Here is a 21,451-nt window from a genome sequence, read left to right as displayed (position 1 = left end):
CGCACACACGCACACGCACGCACGCACGCACACAAGTGGGTCTGAGCGCCCTGAAATGCACATACGAAGGACGCATACCATATATTTCTCATTTCCGTCACAAATGTATGCTGCGCACTGAGTGAATTACTCGCGCCGTTGGGAACGCAAGTCATGACGTCCGCACAGCGAGCATACTGCCAACATTTCGGACGGGCAGGCAGCCCAAATTATAACGAGCAGTGTTACGTTGACATTTTCAGTCCTATCTGAAAAAGGAGAGTAAAAGGCATGTGAAAGGGCCCGTCAACAAGTTCAAGAAGTTAAAAGAATAAAAAGGAAATTGGACTCTCAAAACTTTTACTGAGGTAAGAATCAACTTAGTCATAAATAAAAAAAGTATGAATAGACTAACGAAATGGAGACATATTGTGTAGGCCGTACGACTGAACTTAACCTATATATCGGCGAAATTTTCGATTCACTCGTATAAACGCCGTATGTAGCCACTCGTATACGTGCTGTTCAAGGGAACTTGCTACTCGTCTATTTTCTCTACTTGATGGATACGACTGCACCCACAGAGACACACATAGAAGTTAAGGTAACATAGTTCTTTCCCAGCGAAATTTTCGCACACTCCGATCTCCTCCTTGCGTGTCCTTTCTGGATACATTACCTTGGTGTCGACGTGTTCATTAGTCTCATCGTTGCCGCAACCTGTTGAGCCAGATACGTCGTCTTTAATGGGAGGAAATGGCTGGAACCATGAAACACCAGGGCCCCCTTTGATTGTGTGACATCGTCGAGGGGCACGTTGAACGCCCGCGTGATACTGTCCGTTCTAATATGTAGCGCGAAATTTTCATCTCCATTCTCGGCAGTGGACTAAGTGTTCCGCGAACGGTCTAGCTGGTTAGCCAAATGAAAGGTGAAAACTTCTAGACACTTCGCCTATGACAGATTACTGCGTTCTTTTTGTGTGTGCGTGTGTGTACGTGTGTTGTTGTTGTTGTTGTTTTTTTGCCTCTGTTTCTGCGTGTGTTCATTTAGCGGCAACCATGTCTTTCCCGTATAGATGGGCTACACACACGGGCACCTTTGGCGAAAGGTGAGGGTATAGGGAGATGGGGGGAGGGGGAGTTGCTAAATAAATGGAGTGCATACCTGAGAAAATGGACACCGTTAAACGCTATAGCATTTCAGATCTCTTGGGCGACAGCCAAAATGCTGACAGGGTTTTCTCCCTTCTTATCCACTGAAACCATAAATTAAGGCGTGAACGCTTGACTGCATGAAAAAAAGAAACCACACCACGACAAGTAGGCGTGAATGTTTCATTTCAATGACGCCTCACGATCCGACTTAATGTTGTGTATATTTGTCCGCAAAATCAGCGCCGCGGTCGAAGGATTAAACTTTGAGAACAAGGGACGCGCCTCAGTGACGCACACGCCGAGCATGCCGACTTTCGCACGGAATAATCAGAACCGAGGGACTCGATTTTTTTGTTAGCAAGAATCATAAATGAAGCCAACAAAGCCAAGCAAAGCACACAGGAAAATAGTTTTTAGCTCATAGAAATGTAAAATTAATAAGTAAGAGCACATATAATGAAAGGCGAACGAAAAGGAAACCTGGCATCGGTGCAAGCTGAACATACAACCTGCGCATAATATACGTATATCCCGCAAATATACGGTGGTCTTGTTCCCTCGTCCACTTCCCTCGATACGGCTCCTACTGGCGGCACGTTATCGTCCACTTTCATTTGCGTTTTCGTTATTCCACATTTCAATTTTAGAAACCAGTTAACATCCCCTATGCTTCGCTTGATTTGATTGTGTGTTGCGGTTCATGTGTTTATTCCGCACTGAATGTCGCACGCGACCGCTTCCGGATTTTCCCAGCCGTGCCTGGCCCTGTGGGAAGGGAGGCACATGATGATTCGCCTCAAATTTGCTGTGTTCGGCATGTGGACCCTGGCGGTCCTGTTCACTCTCAACTACGCCTTTCTGCGAATGTGTGTCAGCGACATGCGTTGGCACGCTCGGCAGCTTGACATCATCCCGCGTGTGGTGGGCACCCGCGGGTTCCCCGTGCTGCCGGGCGTCGCCTGCCCGCGATACCTGGCTGTCGTCGTTTGCAGCGCCGTGGACAGGTTCGAACACCGGGCCGCGATACGCGCCACATGGGGCCGCGACGTCGGCGACGACAAGGGTTCGGGCGTGTTCTTCCTCGTCGGCAAGCCCGATGCCACGGTATGCGGCGCCAAGCGCGTTTACTTTCTTTTCATCAATACGAGCACGACGCACCCTGCAAGTTTCCCACCTTGTTGCTTTTGGCGAGATCTGTGAGCCAGGTCATCCGGTGCCATTAAAATAATTCGCAGTTTCGCCCGAAAGCCGAAGCATCGATTGCGACAGCACATTATTAGACAGCTATACGAAATAAGGACAGCAGTTTCATCGGCCTGATATACTTGTAGACATTCGCTTATTGACAAAATTAACAAGCACGCATGGTGTCACTCTCGCAGAGGCAAACATGAACACATCTCACTCGATGACCGCGGACACTCACTGTCAAAATGCTGGCGTGAGGAAGCGCGGCAGCAGCAGCGAGCGAATTGACCTTCGTGCTGCCTTTCGCTTCGACGCGAACTAAGCGGCGAGAACACAGCGCACACGAAGCTGTCAACCCTCGGCACACCTAGACGCGGTCCCTCTCGTAGATCGCTTTCAAGATGGAGCCCACGCGGCCGTGCTCAGCCGCGCCATACGCAGCAGCCGCATTAAGCCCAGACCACACGCACGCTTGCGGACACGCGCAAGCTCGGGTCCGCGCGCCCACGCATGCCCAGACGGTATGGCTCGTACGCGTCAACACGCGGCGCGATCTCGGGGAACAGCTCCTCTCTGTTATCGCGCGCTTGGGCTGCCCAGGCTGCCACGCTGGCCACGCGTCTAGATGCGCTCCTGGCTACGCAGCTACGGCGTGGAACATTCAACTCTCAGTGAAGCAGATTTATATCATGCAAGAAATTACTTCTTCTTTCCTTTTTGCGCTGATATAACTGCTATAAAAATATAACAATTACGTTTACAAATATTGAAGCATTTTGAAACACTGTCGATAACAAAGTACGAAGCAGCGCCTGCCAAGGCGTCTGTGAGTGAGCCCAGTATAAGCGCGTGCTGTCGCGCGTCTTTGTGGATGCAAACCGCCATTCCTCGCGAGGCGCGGCCGGCGCTATGCGCTCAGACGTGAGCTTGCGCGCGTCTGCAAGCGTACGTGTGGTCTCGGCTTTAGCAGAGTGCCCTCCCCGGAGCCTTGCTCGTGAGGAAAGACGGCACTCTCCACACACATCTTCCTGCCTTGTGCGCGCGAGATGGAACCTCCGTCCTCGGCTCACCCTCACACGCTTTCACTCGCACACACAGTACACGGCGCGCGGCCACGTTATACAGAACATCACGGAGACGTTGGAAATGCGCCTGGACCCAGGCAGCACACCAGCATTGGTCCAACCATGGCCCAATGCTGGCAGAAATTGGTACCAATGTTGGACCAATATTGGCATATTGGCAAAGTGCAACCCAATCCAATGCTGGCCCAGCGTTAAAGCCAAGATTGGACCAATGTTATGCCAATGCAGCAGCCATTGTGCTGCCAGCGTAGGACCAGCGTTAAAGCCAAGATTGGACCAATGTTATGCCAATGCAGCAGCCATCGTAGGACCAGCGTTAAAGCCAAGATTGGACCAATGTTATGCCAATGCAGCAGCCATCGTGCTGCCAGCGTAGGACCAGTGTTGAGCCATATCGTTGCCATTATTAATGCCAGCTTTGAGCCAATGCCCTTTGCATGACGAATATTCTAGATATGCTGGCTTTAGAGCACGCACACATTCTTACCGCAAACATTTTGCTAGCGGCATTTTTTGTAGCAATTGTCCCCTTACCCTCTTCCTCAATAGTAGCTAGGAAAGCTCGACAAAAAGATGTCAAGAAGCAGAAGTCATATATGCTTGCAAATAATAATAAAAGAATACTGAAATTGACGTTTATGACAATTTATTTGCGAATAAATTTTCACAAACAGGCATTTTCCGTGGACCTAGATGGGTGACGCTGGGTTATCTTCAAACAGTTTATTTACAGGCACTGCCCTCAGGATAGGAATTGGGCAAGGTGCCGAGGACGGTGGGCTGGCCAGAGGTTTCAGGGCAGGGAGCTGACGTCGGTAGGCAGGTTGGTCAGTGCTTGGATTTCGGCGGGCTGATCAGGCCCCACGAGGACCACGATAACCCGGTGGTTTCGTTGATATTGCTACCATATTCTATAGCGACTTCATCATTACTTGGAGGAAATGCTTGCACTGTAAAATAAAAAGAAACATTATCAAAGACGTTGGTATGACAAATGTATGTGGCAGCGTTTTCATATGAAAAATCGCCATACTGCAACAATATTATAAGTCTGATCAGAGAGTTCGAAGGGGTGAATCAAGAAACTTTCTTGCAAGAGATTTGTCAGGTAACACTTCTTACTATTTCGACATATATGGCATATCTTGTACAAGGTGCAACGTAATATTTAGAACAGACATAAAATGCACAGGATCCGTCCGCCTTGTTTACAGCCCACACCTAGTCAGCGTAGCACTTTATAATTGAAAAATTGCAGCAAAACCTGCTACAGCACAAAAAGCTTAGTTTCAGACTGTGTAGACAAAATGCGATCTTCGTGCGAAATTTTTAATGTGGAAACCGAGAAGTTCCGTCAGGAAACACTAGTAAAAGAGGCATTTATTATACGAAAAGAAAGAAATACTGTCGGCTGGAAATGATGCTTGACCTAGAACAGTGAGAAGAAGCGTGGTTCCTCGGTATCACTAGCAGGATCAGGCCGCGCGCGTGGCTTGATAAAATCATAGTCCTGGAATTTGGGTGAAATTCACAGAGATTTACACGTGGTTCTACTCCGGGCACTATTCAAAGGCTGCAAATAAAAAGAGCTATGTAATTACAGGCACTCTACATTAGCCAGGCCTGTTTCAGTAATATATATACCGCGTGATATTGCTCCTTATAAAACTTATAACATGCGCAAAACAAATGCACTCACCATTGTAAGATCCATGCTCCATGCGATGTGTATCCGAGTTCATCCCACATCGAAGACGGTGGCCACGAGCGCCGACTTTTTTTCTGGTTGTTGTTTCGCCTATATTAATTCTAACACTCACGAAAATTCGTGGCCACTTTGCTGTGTATTTCAAGATGCAGGCTTCTCAGTAGGAATGACGACCGCAAGCGAGCATTTTTCACGATAGGAGTGCGCTGACAAACACGGACAAGACGGCAAGCACTCAGGCGGTGTTGCACCCAGTCGGCGTGCTAGCGATGCATAGAAGGAAAGAGTGAAAGGAAAGGGTGAATGAAGAAAACGGTGTAAACGCCACTTTCCCCCGCTGGACCTAGCGCGACCGCGTTCCTTCGGCGGCAGCGACGGAGGGAGACAAGGAGGACAATAGTGACCCCACTGCTTTTCCCCGTATTCCGAGAGCAGCCAATTCGACACAGCAGCTTATAGCTGCCTGAGTGCTTGGCTGATAGCTTTGAACAGGCTCACGTGGGTGTGTGGAGGAGAGGCGAGTGGGGGCTGAAGGACGAAAAGTTAGGCGGAAAAAAAAAAATCCGGAATGCGCCGTGCCAACTACAGGCAAAGACAAGAGGAAAAGCCAAAACGTGCAATAAAATTTTTTTTTTTTTCTGTCAGGGGCATTCATACAAGGAGCTTACTAAACATGCACGAAAAAACAAATATATTGGAATAGGAGCATGATGATTATGTCACCGCAACATGCCATGCATGCTAAACAAACAAGCAAAAGTTTCACTAATACATATGCGCTCCATCTCGATGCAATATAAAACGATTCCATCAACTCTGTGGCACTGTAATTATCGATTCCCCTCGGAATCCTGATCATCCAAAGCCGCGGAGCGTACATGCAAAATATACAATGCGCAGACAAATTCGCAATACCGTTGCTTCTTATGGAAAGCTCATGTTCCCATGCACGATCAATAAAGCAGCGGCTAATTTTATGCGACTTCCCCTGCTTGCTACGTGGTGCACTGGCTTTTCTCTTTAGGGGGCGCATTTCGCTGAACGCGAAGTACAAAAATGGCGGTGTACCGTGCATGGAGTTGACACGGGAGAGCATATTTCTGGTTCCTGCGCAGTGTGCCTGTGATCAGTGCATTAGTTTTCAAAACACGTTGTTCAATATCAGCAAGTCGTAGAGCACTAAAAACCGACAATGGGAAAATCGGCTTATTACGGGCCAATGTCCTCCAAAGAAAGCCAACTATTAACCCATATTGGCAAATCCGTTCGAAAGTCGGTCCAATAATTCCCGCCTTGTTGAACGGCAGTGCCAATATTGTTTACTGACTGTGTAATGTGGGCCAACATTGGATCTCTATCAGAATGGCACAGCCAATATTGTTTACTGACTGTGTATTGTGGGCCAACGTTGGATCTCTATCAGAATGGCACAGCCAATATTCGCGCTACGCTGTTAACCTTAGGCCATCATTGGGCCAGGATTCAGAATGGCACTGCCAATATTGGAACCACGCTGTTAATCTTGGGCCGTCATTGGGCCAGGAAGTGCCAATATGTTTCCAACGTTGGCCCGACCTGACGTGCCGCCTGGGGAGTGTCCATAAAATTGCTATCGCAATAAAAAAAAACTGTGATAACCACACATGTCTTTTGCTCGCGGCTGAGACACCGTCACTTATTACAGTGAAGCTTTCTTAACGAAGCCTCCCGGACATTGCTAACTACTGGTGCTGCTGCTGCTGTCATCGTCGTCTTGCCGAATAGCTTACACACTCGACAGCACTTGTATAACGAATCGGCTTATGTCTAGCCCCTTCTCTGTATACCGCCCCTGTGCCGGCCTCTGTTCTCTGCGAAATTACGCAGTAAAACAACAAACAGCGTCCAAATATCGTTAGAGCAACAAATATCGTCTTCCAATGCATAATTTCTTTATTAACGCGGAAATTTCTACGCCTGCTTTCCCAGAGATCGGTGCGTCTGCATAGTATGTTTCCCGCCGAATAAAGTGGGCCGATCCTCGCGACAGTGCAACTGTAAAGTGGGCTTCCACTCTGGAGACCACAATGTCATAGCATACCATGCGGCTGCAAGCCTATCTTCAACGAAGCCAAAGTTTTGGCTCGCTGCAGCTCTAAAAAAGCCCGTGATATCTCGGAAACTTATTTTGTGTTAAAAATTACTCTGTAAATCACGTCAGCACGCCTTCTGTGGCACTGGGAGAAACAGCTTCTGAATTCATGGACGAGCATTAGATGAAGCTGTTCACATTATTGTGAAATCAGATGTGCTTAACTGACTTTCCTTTTTGGCCTTTCATTTCATGTTTCGCGTCCACTCTGTCACCATATCTTGCTGTATACACCAGGTGTGTGAAGCTGCGTCACATATTTATTAAATGCCTGTGGCAGATAGCACAATTGTAACTCTTGAGCTAAATTGCTCGATGAGGCGGCCATTACTTCTACTAGAAATCAAACTCATTATTTAAATAATTACATAGTTACACTAATTAACATTCTTATTAATTATTTTTCCACATATATTAACCTACGAACTGTATCCAATGAATTCGCAAGGCATATTCGCTTGAAACGAATTATCAGGACTACACCGATTTCGAGATATCAATTATCGAAGTGTCCGACGAAATGCATTGGCATTCCAGTTACTTTGTAATTGTAGTTAAATGCATAAAACAGCATTTACTCAGAAAAATAAGCGTAACAATAGCGAACTTTTTACCGCAAGTTTGACGGAGCATATCTCGAAACCGGTGTCATCCTCAGAATTCGTTCCAAGTCTATATGCCTTGCAAACTAACTATAGCTATGATTGGTAGATTGAAATATGTGCCCTAACTTAATTATTTAAAACGTTAGCTAGTGAAATTATGTTAATTATTCAACTGAGCATTTCGATTTCTCGGCTGCCTTATCGAGTTCATGGGTTAGAATTGTGCTATATGCAACGGGCAATTTTTTTAAATTTTTATTGCAACTAAAAGAACACTCTACATTTGACGTGCGCCTGCAATCAATAAACAGACGAAAGAAACTAGCCCCAGTCGGAGCCTCGTCGTCTTAGCAAAGTTGGCCAATCCCGAAGACAGTGCAGTCCGGTGTCACGCAGGTCGCAAGGTGTAGGCTCTGCGCGTCCGGCCGTCTTGTCTCGCAGGAAGGTCATCGATTTGCTGCCAGACGTGGGCAGAATATATAGCAGTCGGAGATATCACTTAATTACACGCTTCATGAACGTTTCGCTTCACATAGATTCCTACATGTGCACTGTATATGCTATATTTATTTTATTTTTTTGCCACCGCACCAAAATAGTAGGCTGATCCGATACTACCAATTTCTGCTGTGCAGCTTTGCTAAATATTGCGATGGATTGACGAGATTGTTTTGCATCTTGCCCTGCACTGGAGTGTGCGCGCCATACATCTCGAGCAGGCTCGTTTGCTCGCTCTCACCACCCGAGGATTGCAGAAACGCTGCGGTACTGCACTTCCGCATTGTGCCGGTGTTGCGAATTCATGCACGGCTGTATCGACCGGCAGTTCAAGGGAAGTACAAGGCGCCATTCTTTCGTGCTGCCGCGGCCTCTTTCACATTGTCGAGCGTTCTCCGCTTCCCCCCTGTCTTTCCAAAGCTGATCGATAGTTAGTTTAGGGTACCGCAGTGATTAGTCTACAGTATAGACCTTATAGACTTAGCGACGATGTCGACAATTGGCGGTGGCGGGTTAGAAAGAGAACCAAACACTAAGGAGAGAATGGCTCTATCTTCAGTTGTGCATAGACCTTTAGCGACTCTGCAGAAACTCTTCTGGCACTCTGTGTAACGCGTGAGTGCGTGTGACCGATCCCGGTTGGGGCTTGCCGTCAGGAAAGTGCGAACAAAATGACCGCGCCTGTTATTAGACGTGTTGCGTGCATGTGAGAATAACGTATTGCGCTTTCTAGCGCAGGCATTCCATTAATTCGATTCGCCGTATGCGGCGCACCAGGCCCCACGAAATGTTGTAGGCGCTTCGATCCATGCTTACGCGAAACACGAGCTCGCGCGTAAGCTTTCTGCACACGAACTCACCCCAAGCGGCTTTTGCTCCGAAAGCTGTACACCCCCATGCGGCGCATTAATCCGTTTTGGTGCGCCTTCAACACGATTTATCCCTCTTTGAATGAGCGATCGCGATCTAGAAAATACTTCTTATGAATGCGCCGCACTGTATACTGTCACATATACACACGTACAGGCGTCTTATGTATACTTTATCCATGGGCCACGTATTTGTTGTCATTGGTCGCGGCCGGTACGTGGCCTATTGCTGAGACAGCGGAGGCGTGGCCTCATACGATCTGATGACGTAGAGGCAAAAATGACGAAGTGAAGTACGAGTTCAAGGGCCATATAACATAAAACTATTCCTGCGGACTTTATTCCAATCTCCTGACGTCAAATTTACGCAACCGCCGAAGCAATCATCGAGCGGTGACGCGTAGCGTTGTTTTACCAGCCCAATCAAACGTTCTACGCGTTTATAGGAGGCCCTCGTTTGTTTGTTTGTTTGTTTTTTTTTGACGAATTGCATTGTCTACCATGACAGGTTTTTCAGATCTACGAGGGTGAATCAAAAAGTATTTGCCCCTTTCCTTTTTTTTTTCCAAATTACAGTTGTAAATGCGAAACCAACATATCCATTCCCAGCGGTGTACATTTCCTGGACCGGCGCGGCCTTATCTGCCGGTGGCTCCGCGGCACGGCGCTGCTGTCAGTTGTTGAAGATAGCGGTTGTGCTTCACATGTCCACGGCGTACGAGCAACGAAGTGAGATTCGTTTTCTGTGGAGCAAGGGACGAACGACCAACGAAATCCACATGGAAAAACAGCCCACATATGGGTGTCGCTTTGAGAAGTGTGAGGTGGTGGTGCTGCGAGTTCGCAAAAGGCCGTGAAGGCTTGCATGACAATGAGTGTTTGGGGAGGCCGCGTGCGTCGCTGACAGACGACGACAAGGCACAGGGGCATCTGAAATTCAGTGCTGCGATGGGACTAATATCTGAACCGGTGTGGGGACTATGTGGAAAAATAGTGTAAGGTAGGTGGAATAGTACGTTAAATTTGTAATTACCTGTATGTACCTTATATTGGCTAATAAAAAGTGGGAGCGAACATTTTTTATTCGCCCTCATATTTGGCTGACTAGACGCGATGAGCTCGCCAAAGTGGAGAGGGGTTCGATGGGTCCGACATAGCGCAGCGAATGTATAGGTAACCGGATAAGGAGGGCGGGGCCTGCGTCCGCGATTTCTGGGCTTCCCTTTCGCTTAGCTTGCGGTGGCTGGTCGAAAATCACTGTGGCGTACAATGCAAGGCTAAAAACGTTACTAAAGCAGATCCTCAGCGAACAAGAGTTGACAGAGTGATGTCGTATACGGGCCGATTCACCTAGAAAACGTTATATTCCCATGCAAAAATTATACGGAGAGAAATTCATTTTCCCTGGCAGCTCCAAGTAGCAAGTGCCAGAGCGATCGGCGCGCAGCCAACCTTTATTTCTTTTGGAATGGGGCCCCCCAGTCTCGGGCTATCCCAAAAAAATTTCGGGTTTCTTCGGCATATTAATGCATCTTTAGTACGTACACGTCACTTTGACGTGGTGAGTTTTCGTGGTTTTGTGATGCCGCGTGACAGACAAGGAAAGTGGGTGCGGCCCGAAAATTTCTGACAGATAGCGGAGAGGTAATAGCTAAAACAGCGTAGAATCGAAAATTATTATTTTTTCTTTTGTTCGGCGTAATCATGCATAACCAGTGTGCACACGTCATGGCAAGCGTTCTCGCGTTTTTCGCGATGTCGCGTGGCAGACAGGCGTAGTGGGGGTGGACTGCAAATTTTTTTTAGCACTTGTAGAGGGTTAGTGACCAACATGGAATAGGAAATAGATAGTAATAGCTTTACATTATAACGCCCCTAGTGTTGTTCACAGCCGAAGCATTGAAAGGTATACAGGCTTGCTGTCCGTAGGACATTCACATCTGGCCCTGCCGTCGATATGGTGCCGGTGTCCACCGAGCTCCATCGAAAAACCAACTACGACAGCTTGCTGCTATACCTACGTATACGAGCTAAACAATACACTTAATCCGTACATCCAACCGGAAGCGCCTCACGGATCGCCTTTTGTTTATTTCTTCAGCATTAATAAACGTCTATGTCCCTCTGTTTAAAGTCAAACGCGGGTCTGATGAACTCTACGACGTTTACTCGCTTGCATTTTGACAAATATAAACCACAGTGTGTGATTCATACAGGACTAAGGTTTATTTTTCTGGAGGCACACATAGCCGCGCGATCCAGCCACAGGAGAAGATAAACAGGAAATTGCAGTGGCTCGCGGCCTTGGCGCGTTGTTTAGCTCCATAAACGGAAAGCACGCGAGCAGAGCTTGCGATACGCACATGGCGTAATCAGCTAGTCGCCGCTGTTCAGCGCCGCCGGCGTTCGCTTGTACGCGCCGGCACAGAAAGGATACCACGTAACAATAGGATGCACATTACGATAGGTACGACTGTAATAGCTGTGATCGCTAGTTGCCAGAAAAGTCTTCGCGATGAAGGGATACTCCGCTTTGTCTATCCTCTGTCTGAACGCGATCACTGCTCGATCGGCATTTTGCAGTCGGGGCGTATACACTTCCTACGTACAGCATTGAAGGCGTCGAATGAACAGCGCCATGCTTCGAGGGTCTATAGCTGCGTCACTGCGCGTCGTACCGACCGTTCGGTGACGTTTCGTGAATGTGCACAAATGGCAGCGCGCTTGTACATGTACAGGTGTGCCTGCATGTAATTCGTCACCAAATCTAACGGCACCGCACTCCTCGCGATTCACTTCCGTTCGAACTACATAGATTCGGCGCACGTACTCAAAGTCTAGATGTGCACTGCATTCACTACAGCCAAACCAGCTGCCAGTCGCAGGAGAACGGGATTCACCCCTCGTCATAGCCCCATTAAAAAACAGCCCTTGGGATCAACACTAGTCCAACAAGGAAGGCAGTTGGCTTCAGCAGCATTTTTTCTTCGATCACTGTTAATCATTTCAGATTTTCACTTTCCTGCGAACTTCTGCATTATTTGGAGCCTTTCGGTCGTGTTTTGTAAAGATTATTTTCATTTTATTCTTCTTCCGCTTCGTCATTGGCTCGCAGGAAGACGCTTCCACTATATAGCCGAATCGGCCACTGAGCGTGGGCGGATGATAATGATGAAAAATGAATTCAATCAGGTTACAAGGATAATTACAGAAAACAGCCTCTGAAGAGCGACATAGCAGCGGACATAATCAATCAATCAAGCACTTAATCGATATATCAATTTTATTAACGTGGCCAGGAACAACCTGGTGGCCTTGGTACTGGCGCGCGTGAGAAATATAGCATTATATATAGCATTATATATATATATATATATATATAGTAGTAGGCAAAGAGGGATTCTTCAGGCTACCTTTCAAACGTAAAGAACTTGAGTGGTGCTACAAGGTAAACAGAACAAGTATTTAATTTCGACAGTTTCGATCGGTGGACCGATCTTCATCAGGGTTTACAAAAAAATGGCAGTTCGGCCCTGGTAGTGAAGACACCAGACCGGGTGCCCGGTCGTTCTTACATACATCAAACCGAGAGGAACAGTTGTGACAGTGATTGATTTTCGGCGCCTTGGTAGATTTACAGCGGCCTTTGGCAGCTATGCAGGGCAAGAGTAAGGCGGAGTCACATGTATGTAGAGCAAGGAGGTCAGTGAGGAAAAAAAAGGGAAAAAGAAAGAAAAAGGAAAAAAAAGAAAAAAGCACACAGGAGGAGGGAGACGTAAGTCGGAGAGTGAGGGGGGCGGGAAGTAGCGGCAGCTAGGTTCCCGTGCATATATATATATATATATATATATATATATATATATATATATATATCAACAGAAACAATAAGCTTACGTTACATACATATGCGGTTTCCAATGCATAACATACATAATGTAACACAACACAGGCACAACAGGACATAAGATAGCGCAAGATAGCATTACACAACAAAATGTACCACATGACATAGAGAAAAATGAATCTACGGAGATTTCTAGATGTCTGGACAACAAGCACGCGGTAACCTTCACAAGTAAAAAGATGGACACACACACCAACGGTCCACCACTATCAATCAATCAATCAATCAAATGTGTTTATTAAATGCCCAGGACCAACTTCCAAGGTCTTGGTGCTGATGCACTCGACAAAACAATGCACAGAAAAAGAACAGTGGACGCCCACACACACATACACACGCGCGCGCACATAAAAAAAACAATAATAATTTCGCGAATACAGATTTTAAAAGCATAAAATGCGTGCACGAAGAGAATAGAAAACAAAAGTGGTGAAATAGTGGGCGTGGGAGACGCCCACTGAGCGCTGACGTGCGTCCTGCAGGACCTTTATTAAAGTTAGTCCAATCCAATCCAAACAGAAAAAGGATTACAGAATGACGGAACACATAACAGATATGAGAGTTGTTGTTCAGTTGTTGAAATTCCTCTGCAACTCCTTTCAGGAAAATATTAAAATTAGGCATGAAGATATCCAAGCACTCGAAATGGGCGTTATGTGTCGCCTGCACTCTACACAGAGGGCCACATAATTATGAAGGCTGAAAGGCGCGCTTTTTCCTTGTGCCTTTATGCGGAATGTAAAAGCGCACATTAGAAAGCAAGTGCGAGCAGCAGATTTTTTTCTGTATTAATTCGTGGAGAAAAGCACATCCGATTTGTTGCGTCTACAGGTGAGGGTAGGTAACGTGAGTGTCTGTGTTAGCTTTATGGAGATCGAAGGCTTTTGACAGAATCGATGTTTAAATATAGATGTAAACGTTTTTTTGCACATTTTCGAGAAGTTCACAATTTGACCTACAAGTGAAGCCCCAAGCCACAGAGGCGTACTCAAGAACTGGAAGGCATAGGCTCTTTTATAAAGTTACAAATGGCCCAGGTTGTTTGAAGTCTCCCGTCACCCGAAATACTGCGCCGAGTGTTCGAAGTGCACTTTGCTTCGTCTGTTTAGCGTGGGGCGAGAAATTCAGAGAGTTATCGAAATCATATACTCCAATGTCCTTCGTTCCCTGAGCTCTTGGCAGGCGAACATCTTTAACGCTATAGGGAAAAGAAGTCCTGTTAGTCTTCCGCGTGAAGCTTACAACTTTCGTTTTTGATGCATTTATGACAAACTTCTTTCCAGCGCCCCATGACGCAAAATTCGTAATGTCCTTCTGAAGAACCACGCAGTCATTAACATTCTTTAGCTCTTTGAAAAGTTTCACGTCATCAGCATATAACAAACCTGAAGTGTTTTGAATGACTGCCGAAATGTCGTTAGTAAACAGCGAGAAAAGAAGAGGACCCAGGACAGAACCTGAGAAACTCCACTTGTAACCGCATAAAGTTCTGACGAGACCATTTACGCTAACGTAGCAGTACCGGTAGCTTAGGTAGCTTTTTATCAACGATGTGACAGAGTGGTGCACATCAAATTTTGTCAACTTTTGAAGGAGTATTCAAACGCCTTACTGAGGTCGGAATAAATGACATCCAGCTGTCCTTTCTTATACACTGCTTGAGAGGCATGCATCATGAAGCGAACCATGTTGGTAGTTGTGGTGTGTCCCGATGTGAATACATGCTGCTGAGGAATGATAGTACTTTTAATAAAACATGAAATTAATGAGTTGACTCGAATAAATTAGATGCTGCGCATAGGAGAGAAATAGGCTTATAGTTACTCGCAGCAGCTTTTACCCCTCACATAAAGACGGGAACGACCCGCGCTATTTTCCAATCCTTTGGGAATGTGTTCATCTTTAGAGCAGAATTAAACATACAAGTAAGCACTGGAACAAGCAAGGACCGTACGACTTAATCAAAGCAAGTAGAATGTCATCATTACCACACGAAAAAGACTGTTTTAAGCGTTTGATGCTCTTAAAGACAAGTTCTTCTGAAACCGATAGACTTGAATCCAAGAAAGGGTGATTGGAAAGCTCACCAACTCCGTCACTGTACCCTTCACCGTACACAGACCCGAAGTGTAGGGCGAAGGCGCCCGCGACATCTGGAACATGTTGGCTGTCGCCGCTAAGTAGAGAGATATCTTGTTTCGTATTGTTGGACGACTGTTCACGAACGTGTCTCCAAAAAGACTTTGAATTTTTAGAAGTCGGAGCTTCCCGATGTGCTATATAGATGGAATGATCACGCTTCTAAAGACGTTTAGTGAGTGCCCTGTACATTTTAAAATCTATATGCCAGTGTCCCTGATTTGAATGCTGTGCATTCCTGCGAGCACGGTCTGGAAACAGCTTTAAAGCTGTTTCCAATTCAACAGGAAACCAGTGGGGGAATTTGGAGTGTTTAGCACATTTTAGTGGCATAAAGTTCTTGATTCCATCGTGAATAATATTTGAAAATGCCGTGACTTGGTCATTAACATCTCTTAGTTCTACTATTGAAGACCCGTCGGCAATATTAAGATAGTGGTAAAGACCCACGTAATCTCCGCTTGAGAAATAATAATAATAATAATAATAATAATAATAATAATAATAATAATAATAATAATAATAATAATAATAATCAGATATGCGATGCATTCCTCCATCTTTTTCTGTTTATGTATCGCCGGTAATTTTCCGTCCCAAGGGAAACGGCAGAAATCAATCAGCTATATAAGTTTTAAGCAATAATTAACATTGACGCAGTCGTAAATACTTAGCTGACCTACCTAACGGTCATCCGATGATCATATTTCTTTGGTAATAAATTTGCTAATAGTTAAGGCGACGATGGTCGTAATGGCGGTGGCGATATACAAAAAGTGCTCCCTTTCCCTTTTCGCAGTCGAAGTGCGGTACTCAGAAGTACGGGAAGGCGCGTTCGCTTTTGAACTTGGTCCGATCTGTTCTTATGCATACATTCCAATTTATGCAGGTCCATACATTAGCCTACATACATACGTAGGGCAGGACATGTAACGAGGAGGGAAGATAACCGATGGTCATTAAGGGTTACGGACTGGATTCCAAGGGAAGGGAAGCGTAGCAGGGAGCGGCAGAAAGTTAGGTGGGCGGATGAGATTAAGTTTGCAGGGACAACATGGCCACAATTAGTAAATGACCGGGGTAGTTGGAGAAGTAAAGGAGAGGCCTTTGCCCTGCAGTGGGCGTAATCAGGTTGATGATGATGATACATTAGCCTAATTACCGCTCTCTCTTTCTCCCTGTTTCATTGCAGCCTAGAGGTCAAGACATCCAGAACAGGTTGATCAACGAGAGTGCCCGCCACAATGACGTCATCCAGGCGGACTTCCGCGACACATACCGCAACCTGACCATCAAGACCCTGTTCCTGCTTAAATGGGCCTACGTGAACTGCTCGAGCACCCGATTCTTGCTGAAGGCGGACGACGACATGTTCGTGAACGTGGAAAGGCTGATAAGCTTCCTCAAGGCGTACGGTGGAAACCGGGCGCGGTAACGGGCATTGCAATCTACAGACGTTACACATAGGGATCGAACACTTATGCGTTGTATTCGCAGACCTATTCTTTCGGAATATATGTTTCTTCGAAGCCTTCGATATCACCCGCTGTCACGACTGCCCGCCACCAATTCGTGCACTCTTAATCTCGTTCCGCCTATGTTCCAGAAACAGTATAAGGCGAAAAAGTTTTGAAAATATTTTCCATTTACTGAAATGGAACCGCGTTTCAGATAAGATCACAAACTTTAAGAAACGGTGTTCCATATGTTTCAACATATTACTTTTTAAATTCACACAACAATATAGATAGGTAGAACTAAGTTCCAGTGAGAGAACCAATATTATCCAGAACACTGTCCAGAGCCCCGTAAAGTTGTGCGCGTGGAATTATAATTTTTCGATTGATTGATTAACCTGCCAAAGCAGCGAAGTATAAGTTCCGTAGTAGAAGGCTCAGGACTAATTTTGGTCACATGCGCTTATGCCACGTATCTCACAAATAGAACGGTATTTTTTAACGCAACAGCGTTAAGGGCCTCGTGTCGCAGAAAATCCGGCGTCGGCGGCGTTGTCCATCTCTCCCGCCCCCCCCAAAAGAAGGGAAGGAAATCAGCCCGAACCACAACGACGCAGGCCCTCGGCGTGGCGCAGAGGCGCTACTGAAATAATTGAATTTCTCAAACTAAAAGGAGTCAGAAAATTTGTAAAGTCCGGCTTACACACAACCTACAGACATGATAGCGTCGGACTGTAATTTGAATATACGAGAAAATAATTTGCATATATGAGAAAACATAATTCTGTTACGCGGAAACTCAAACACAAGCCCCTGTTTTCTTGCTTACGAGCCTCTGCTTGTAGCCTCTACCTTACGAGGGTATGAGCTGTGCCCTGCACAGCCGCCGGGATCGGCCCACCATTGTTGTCTATCGGGCTCCGTGTCGCGGAATATTCAGTGTCGGCGTCAACGGTGCCCGATAACGCTGTCGCGTACCACTCTTTAACCGCTGAGCCACCAGAATGCCACTCGACTAGCTCGTAAGTGTTGTAACGTCGCAGCACTTACACCTACGGCGGAAGCATAACGCCATGGTTCCGGGGAAGTAGTTATCCTACGCTCGCGGAGATGGGCCCTCGTGTGGCTCCTTGATTGTGCTGCCTCGTCGCACCGATAGCGCTCATGCGGCTGGCCTGATGCCTCGTCTGACCATTAGGCGTCGCGGCGCACGACGCCCGCAGGCCCTTCCTGGCAGGCAACGTGTTGCAGGGCCGGAAGACGGTGCGCCAAGCCGGGTCCAAGTGGTACCTACCACTGTCCGTGTACGAGCCGGACTGGCTGCCCTCGTACGTCTACGGCAGCGGCTACGTCATGTCGCGCGAGGCAGTGCGGCCCCTCTTCACCGAGGCGCTGTCGACGCCCTTCCTCTACGTGGAGGACGTCTTCCTCACGGGCATCGTGGCGCAGAAGGTGCGCGAGATTCCTCAACATTTATTTATTTATTTATTTATTTGTTTATTTATTTATTTATTTATTTATTTATTTATTTGTTTGTTTGTTTGTTTGTTTGTTTGTTTGTTTGTTTGTTTGTTTGTTTGTTTGTTTGTTTGTTTGTTTGTTTGTTTGTTTGTTTGTTTGTTTGTTTGTTTGTTTGTTTAGATCACCATCAAGGCTCTGGACTCTGCCATCTGGGTAGTAAGAAAATCTAGGAAGATGGCTGTTATTAAAAAAAATTTAGGACTACTTTCGTTTCTGAACCAAAGTAGGTTGCCGCAATAGCTGCGACCGTTCAGTGCCACAGGAACAGTACAAGCAGTCACAAATATATTTGCATGTAAAGAGAGAGAGAGAGAGAACAAGAGGTGAAAGAGAGAGAGGTCAACCAGATTAATTGTCCTGTTGGCTACTCTGCACAGGGTGATCGGGTGAGGGCAGAAAAGACGAGGAGAAAAGAAGACAAGATAAAAAGTTATTTGTCAGCACCCACTATGGTCTTTTATTCATAATGTAAATGAGCAATGAAATGTGTGTTAGCGCGTTAAATCTGTTTATTAGATCTAAATCGCTTGAGCAATTAGCCCGGTCCCAGCGTCCCTTTCTCGTTTTGATGGTCCTAGTGGATTGTCAGCCATAGGCTATATCTAGTGGTGCAACCTAGAGCGCTCTGTTGAATTCCTTGCTGTCGATGCAGCCATCGCTCCTGACGGAGGCATGCGGGATTGTCACACACCTCACTGAAGCAGAAAATTTAGCCACGAGAATCTCAGACATGCATATGATGCGGTAAGGATTCGTTAAATATTTATAAACTGGTTTGACGCGTCCGAGCGTTGATTCCGGCTCTAGGTCAGCATGTATGCTGGTGTATGCTGCCTGATGTAACGTCAATCAAAGGCATCGGCTAGTGCCTGTCGACTCAAAGTATAGCTGTTTTTCAGCAACTGAACAGTGGCACACCCCACGGTGTCTCACCGTGTTTCTTTTTCTTTCTTTCTTTTTTATTAGCGGTGACACATGGCACCTCCGTTCTTCTGTAGTGACGTTGCGAGCTGCCTGTGTGTGGTCGTAAATTATGCATTCACCATTAGCTATAGAAAACGAATTTGGAGAAGAGCACCGAAATAACGAATGCACTTGCTGCCGAGGTGAGATGAAGCGTAGCGAAAGTTTGCAACGCCATTCACACACCGTCAAGGGTGCAACCGGGTTGGAGACGGCGACGAGGTCGGCCTGAAGCGGGCCAAATGCCGCCACGTCAGGAAATGACGTGATTTCCTTTGTATCCGGAAGTCTGCGTTCATTGCCACTGTGGAATCGGGAGACAATTGCAAGACAATGTCGCAAGACAACGCTTAGCGAGACCCAACCACGCAGCGTTCTCCGATCTGAACTGCCACTCAGTCTCAGATGTGTGAGTGCGCGTACGTGTGCGCGCCTGTGTGTGTTTGAGAGAGAGAGAGAGGACGAGAAAATCCTGACTGACATGAACTGCGTCGCTGAAGCCTATTTTAGATTCATTAATTCATTATTCATTCACCGTGAGAATCTCATAGCAGAGCTCCGAACAGAGAGCGAGTGTCTTCTTGCAGAACATGGTCCAACCAACACAATAGAAATCAGTGATATCATCTCCATGAACCCAGAAATTTTGCTGCTGTTAGAAGATGTCTACTTCAGCAAAGAATACAAGCGCTGCATAGCTACACGGCGTTGAAGCAGGCGAGCAAACGACATTCAAGTTCACTCTCAGAAGTTTTATCAGAAAACTCTCCGCGAGGTCCAGAAAAAACTTCCGGTCTCTGGCCCATTTTCTTTAACGCGGTCAAGTTCATACCGCGAGCCTATATTTTCCGTGCGGAGGCCATGCAGAGTGGAGATGCAAGCGCTGTACAGACTACAGAAGCGTTATGCTAATCTTCTGACGGATCCTGTAAAAATTGAACAGGAGTAGAAAACTCTCCCTTCCAACGTTATTTGCCACGTGAAAGACAGCCTAGAAAAAAGGTCTATCGCGTCATTCTGGGCCAGAAATGGGAGAGATAAAAACATATCAGGGCACGCAAGAATTCGAGCATATATCGGAATCGACTCAGCTCAGATTATCTTTGCCACGCGCTTACGCAGATACTGAAAAGATCTGCTCTAGTATGGCTGATGTCAAAACAAACAAGCCCAGTACAATTGGAGTTAAAAACCGGAACACCGTCCTCGCAATGAAATAAGCCTTAGCAGCGACTAGCCGGAACTGTGTAAATATGCACGTCGAAGGGCATAATGGACTACATCGAAAGGAAATGTACTGAACGGACACTTGGTCATGCTTTCAAAAGAAGTTAAACAGATATTTTCGCTTGCATTGTCTGTTTATGTTCGTTATAGCGTTGATGGATCATGTGCTAATAAACTTCCTTTGGGTCCAGTCCTTTGTTGCCATACCAAAATATTATTCATTTTTGTTCTTGTATTACAATATTCAAAACATTATCTTAGGCGACATTGCAGCGCATTCTTTAAAGATTCAATTTTAGCTATAAGAGACTGCTTGCAAATGTACCTGTGTCGCAAAATTTGAAACATATTTGGCAAAACTGCTTGTTTTGATTGCTTTGCTATTTCGGTCGAGTACATTAACATCCCGTCATTTATTATAAACATTTAACTTTGTTTAACTAATGTATTTAACTATATAAAAACGAAATGAAAGCGTAGAGTGAGACATACTTGAGGTCTTGGCGAAATACCCACCGGGTAACATAGGGTATCTTCGACCGCCGCGCAGCGTCCTTGAAGAATTGGTTGGCAACACTGATATCCGCCAAAAAAAGAACGAGTAAAAGCGCGAAACGCAGGGCACAAGTAGGAGACGGGCGCTGTCCTGTATATTGCACTTTTGCTCGTTTTTTGATGCAACATATACCAGCCGGCCCAAGTTTGCACTTTATTGCGCCTTGTCCAAATAGTGCGAGCAACGCCCTGTAGTGCGCGCACTAGAAAGCTCGGAGCTGTACTTAAACAGACAGCATTGCGTACTTCCCACCACTGAAATAAATCAGACTATACTCAGAAGAGCTTGAACAGTTGAAGTGAAAAAAAAAAAAAACGACATAGGGAGACAGACAAGGACGTCGCTGTCTCCCTTAGTCCTCTGTTTCTTAAGGCGAAAGCCTTAGATCCCTATGTTTCAAGGTCGCGCTGTGAGGTACAGAAAATCGGAGCGCTCATGCCACTGCTCGTGCGTTCGGCGTTCGT

General features: G+C 46.2%; 1 protein-coding gene across 2 annotated transcripts; it reads left to right on the top strand.

The window, feature by feature from the left end:
• Positions 1 to 1,766: 1,766 nt before the first annotated feature.
• LOC126546895 (beta-1,3-galactosyltransferase 4-like) lies at positions 1,767 to 20,594 on the top strand. 2 transcript variants are annotated; one of them, XM_050194615.3, is made up of 3 exons: positions 1,779 to 2,240; positions 16,456 to 16,694; positions 17,944 to 20,594. In XM_050194615.3, the coding sequence occupies exons 1-3, from the start codon at positions 1,857 to 1,859 to the stop codon at positions 18,359 to 18,361; spliced, it is 1,041 nt and encodes a 346-aa protein (XP_050050572.2). In that variant the 5' UTR covers positions 1,779 to 1,856; the 3' UTR covers positions 18,362 to 20,594. The 2 variants fall into 2 exon arrangements, with proteins under 2 accessions (XP_054918891.1, XP_050050572.2); XM_055062916.1 differs by having other exon boundaries at positions 1,767 to 2,240; positions 16,456 to 18,031.
• Positions 20,595 to 21,451: the final 857 nt, after the last annotated feature.

This window comes from Dermacentor andersoni, chromosome 1 (genome assembly GCF_023375885.2).
Source record: "Dermacentor andersoni chromosome 1, qqDerAnde1_hic_scaffold, whole genome shotgun sequence".
NCBI lineage: Eukaryota > Metazoa > Arthropoda > Arachnida > Ixodida > Ixodidae > Dermacentor > Dermacentor andersoni.
This window is presented reverse-complemented; position numbering and strand designations above follow the sequence as displayed.

Coding starts and splice junctions, on each gene's coding strand:
- LOC126546895 (XM_050194615.3), top strand. CDS start 1,857: ATGTCGCACGCGACCGCTTCCGGATTTTCCCAGCCGTGCCTGGCCCTG. Junction 2,241..16,455: donor TCGGCAAGCCCGATGCCACG/GTATGCGGCGCC, acceptor GTTTCATTGCAG/CCTAGAGGTCAAGACATCCA. Junction 16,695..17,943: donor TACGGTGGAAACCGGGCGCG/GTAACGGGCATT, acceptor CGACGCCCGCAG/GCCCTTCCTGGCAGGCAACG.